Source organism: Vigna umbellata, chromosome 2 (genome assembly GCF_029865625.1).
Source record: "Vigna umbellata cultivar VRB3 chromosome 2, Vumbellata_1.0, whole genome shotgun sequence".
Taxonomy (NCBI): domain Eukaryota; kingdom Viridiplantae; phylum Streptophyta; class Magnoliopsida; order Fabales; family Fabaceae; genus Vigna; species Vigna umbellata.
In genome coordinates, this window is record NC_142166.1 from 7,199,318 (window position 1) to 7,203,071 (window position 3,754).

At 35.8% G+C, this 3,754-nt stretch overlaps 1 protein-coding gene across 1 annotated transcript; it reads right to left on the reverse strand.

Moving 5' to 3' along the window:
- Positions 1–899: 899 nt before the first annotated feature.
- LOC148203293 (UDP-glycosyltransferase 43-like) lies at positions 900–2,585 on the reverse strand. The gene has a single exon (XM_088106379.1). It carries the CDS (start codon positions 2,409–2,411, stop codon positions 1,011–1,013), a length of 1,401 nt encoding a protein of 466 aa, XP_087962505.1. The 5' UTR covers positions 2,412–2,585; the 3' UTR covers positions 900–1,010.
- Positions 2,586–3,754: the final 1,169 nt, after the last annotated feature.

Consider the following 3,754-nt stretch of genomic DNA (forward strand, 5'->3'; position numbering starts at 1 on the left):
AATACAATTATTGGATGCTTTTCAGAAAATATTATTTTTCCTAATAAAATATATTTGATTAATAGACCTCATTTTATTAAAATACTAATAAAAATACAAGTCTTTGCATATATTAAAGTCTCACTCAATTACTTTACTTTTAAAAATAATAAGAATAACTTTAGAATAAAAATATACGTGCCCATTAGATTTAACTAATTTTCTTAAAAAAATGTGAATTAGTTAAGAGTAGTCTTATAAACTTATGGAAGTATTTATAAGGTCAACATTGTGAATTTTAAATCAGTAAGACATCACTTTGCATCCCATAATTTTTTTATGCATCAACAAAATTAAAAAAAAAAACTATTTTGTCCTTTTCTTTCTCATAAATATTTGTAAGAGGGTTCCATTAATATTATCCTTTTGGTGGTGGCTCACGCCGGAGTAAAAATAATATATTAATTCTAAATGAAAAAAATAATTGAATAAAGCTTTTATTTTGAATTTTTTTAAAGACATTTGTAAGTAATTAAGATGTCTATAAATAGAAATTTTGTGACACATAACATAATGCACCAATAATCTTTTGTAGAACATGTATTTTATGTTCTCCTAATTCAAGTCATTAAATGTTAGATCATAGAATTTTTTTTTATTAAGACATTATAGAAAGTGAATTATATCAGAAAATCTTCACTTTCATAAGATGAAAGTGCTTATTTATATGTAGCGGTGGACCTTGGTATTGAGTGATGGAGACCTTGGTTTTTTTTTTTCTTTACATATATAAATTAATAGCTAAACACTTTTTTTTTAATTTAACATATTTTATATATTTTGCATGCTTAAACAATTCGTGTTTCGTACTCGTACTAATTATTACTTAAAACTTAAGTGTTAAATATACCTTGTCTATATAAAACCAAAGCTGAATTTTATTTATTATAATCGAAATATGAAGTGTTAAGTGGTTCAATATAATAAAAATTAATATGACATAAAACAGAAATTTGATTACCTTGCATTGATCAACTTGTCAACTCCTGAATCAGGGACACTAGGTTATTGTAAGATGATCCTTTCTCCACAAGCGCGCTTTTACATTTCTCACTCATCTCTTTCACCTTTCTCCTCAGCTCATCGCTACCCTCTATCAGCGACCTCACACCTTTCTCAACAGCTTCCGCCCGCACAAGATCACCACCCACCCTATAGTCCACGCTAATCTCCACCGCTAATCCCAGCTCCCTAATCATCTGAAACGCGTTCAGATGCTGCTCCGCATACACCGGCCACGTGGCAACCACCACACCGTGCCACAAACTCTCCAGAATCGAATTCCAACCACAATGCGACACGAAGCCACCAACAGCCTCGTGACCCAGCACCTTAGCTTGTGGGACCCATCCACACACCAAGCCTATCCCAGCCGTCCGTTTTAAAAATCCATCTGGTAAAACATCCACTTCGTTTAAGTAATCTCTCGGGTCTTCTAACTGGGCCTTCGGAGGCTCCCGCAAGGCCCATATGAATCTAACACCGGCCCGTTCCAGCCCAATCGCGATCTGCTCAACCTGGTCTGCTTTCATGCTTCCCATGCTGCCGAAGCAGAGTAAAACCACGGAAGCAGCAGGCTGGCGGTCGAGCCACTCCATGATTCGCTTATACTGGACCGGGTTGGGATCCCATCCGGCCGATCCAGCAAGGTCAACAACAGGCCCAATCGGGTAAACACGTGGTAAAAGGGAATCGTCGTGAAGTGACTGAAGCGCGTGGGGCTCAAGCTCTCCAAGCGTGTTCACCACGATACCCTTCGTCTCCCTGTACCTTCGCGCGTGGTAAGAAAACCAGGAGGAGGCGTCGTTCGCATCCAACACGAAGCTGGGCAAAACGGATTTAGGCACGGGGTTTTTGAAACTCGGAATGGAAAACTCGGACTCCGAGTCGAGCGAGTCGGGCCGGGGGAGGTGGAGCGTGAAGCCGAGGAAGCTCGCGGGCGACGCGAAGAAGAGGTAGCACGGGACGGAGAGCTCGGCGGCGACGTCGATGAGAGAGCCACAGAACATGTCGACGAAGACGGCGGCGAGTCGAACGGGCGAGTTGGAGTCGGAGGGAAGAAGGCTAAGGAGTGCATTCTTGACGTGGTGTTTATGGTTTTGTATGTGGAGGGAGAGGAAGGCGATGGAGGATTGGTACTGATCGGGTGGGGGCGGGTCGACGGTAGGGAGGTGGAGGATTCGGAGATTAGCGGGGGAGGAGGCGCGTGATTGGACGTAGGTGTTGACGAGGGGTCGTTGTGGCATGAAAATGGTGAGAACGGTTGCAGAGAATCGAGGGTCGTGTTTGGTTAGAAGGTTAGCGAATTCGACAAGTGGAACGAGGTTACCGAGGGCTGGCGTAGCGATGAAAACAACTTCAAATGTTGTCATCGTTAGATTAGAAGATGAAGAGTGTGGATGTGGTTGCACACTGCTATTAATCAAAGGTGATTATCTAATGATATTCATAATGCTATGAGAATGCAATTCTATTATATTATTATTTATTATTATATTAATAAAATATTTTGGATGGCTTTTGGGTATTTGTAATTTGACGCTTTAGTCTTTTGAATAAATATTTTTAAATTTAAGGTAATTTAAAAAAGGAAAAAAAATACAATTTTCTCTAAATACACGGTATCAAAACTGACCCTTGGTTATAAAAAAACCAAAAGTTTGGACTGAAGTGAAAGATAAACAATTCTCTAGTTGCAAAGAGAATCAGAAAGTGAAAGCTGCAAGACAAAGCTAATATGAAAAATAAATTAAAAACTAAAAAGAGTAAAAAGAAAGAAAGCAAATCCATAATAATTCTATAAAAGACATTTTTTAGGCTCTCTCTCATCCAAATGCCTATCTCATATATGGAAAGCATAACGCGTTATAACAGTTTTTATCTTCTTATAAATACAAGAACTCCCATGACAAGAGATGAACTTTTTGTCGAAAAAGTTAAAAACTGGTATTTGTTTATCAGTTAGTTAATTCCAATTAGTTCACGAGAATAATTATCATTTAACAAAAACTAAATAAAGAAAAAAAGAGAGAAGTTGTGAACATGAAATTTTTTTAGATAATTAAAAAGTACTAATAATATAGTAAAAGAGAAGGAATAGTAAAACAGAAAAGTAATAATATCCTTTACAATAAAATTATATATAGTTCGACGATAATTTTATTTTGAAAGTAGTTTGATTTCTCTTTTTCTTAAATATATCTGTAAAAGCTTTTGAAAAAAAAATAGATAAAAAATTGGAAGGAATTACCTAAATTCAAAAAATGACATAATTAGGAATTGAAAATATATTTTAGTATATACAAAATGCACTAAAAAATAAAAATACATAAACTTTTACTTTTTATTATAATATTAACGAGAAGTAATTTAAGGTTTAGGGTTCTAAGGGGTATAAGAAGAAAAAAAAGGAGGTGAAAAAAAAACAACCTCATATTACACACAATAACTGTACCTTTTAGTTTTCTTCCATTTGACACCCCACACACACACACAAAAAGTTTATTAGAGAGACCACTTAAAGAAGAAAAGAAAAAACAGAACTCTCCTTTCATCTACTTTTGGTAAGAGACATTTCCTTAAAAAATAGATTAAATATTTTACTATAATATCTTGGTCGTATTTTATTCTCTTCAACTTTGGTGATACGATCTTAGGATAAGATTAAGACCGAAATCTTATCGACAAATCTACTACCTTGACATAATTATCAAAA

Bases quoted from the DNA above. Each gene is read 5' to 3' on its own strand.
- LOC148203293 (XM_088106379.1), bottom strand. From the start codon at position 2,411: ATGACAACATTTGAAGTTGTTTTCATCGCTACGCCAGCCCTCGGTAAC.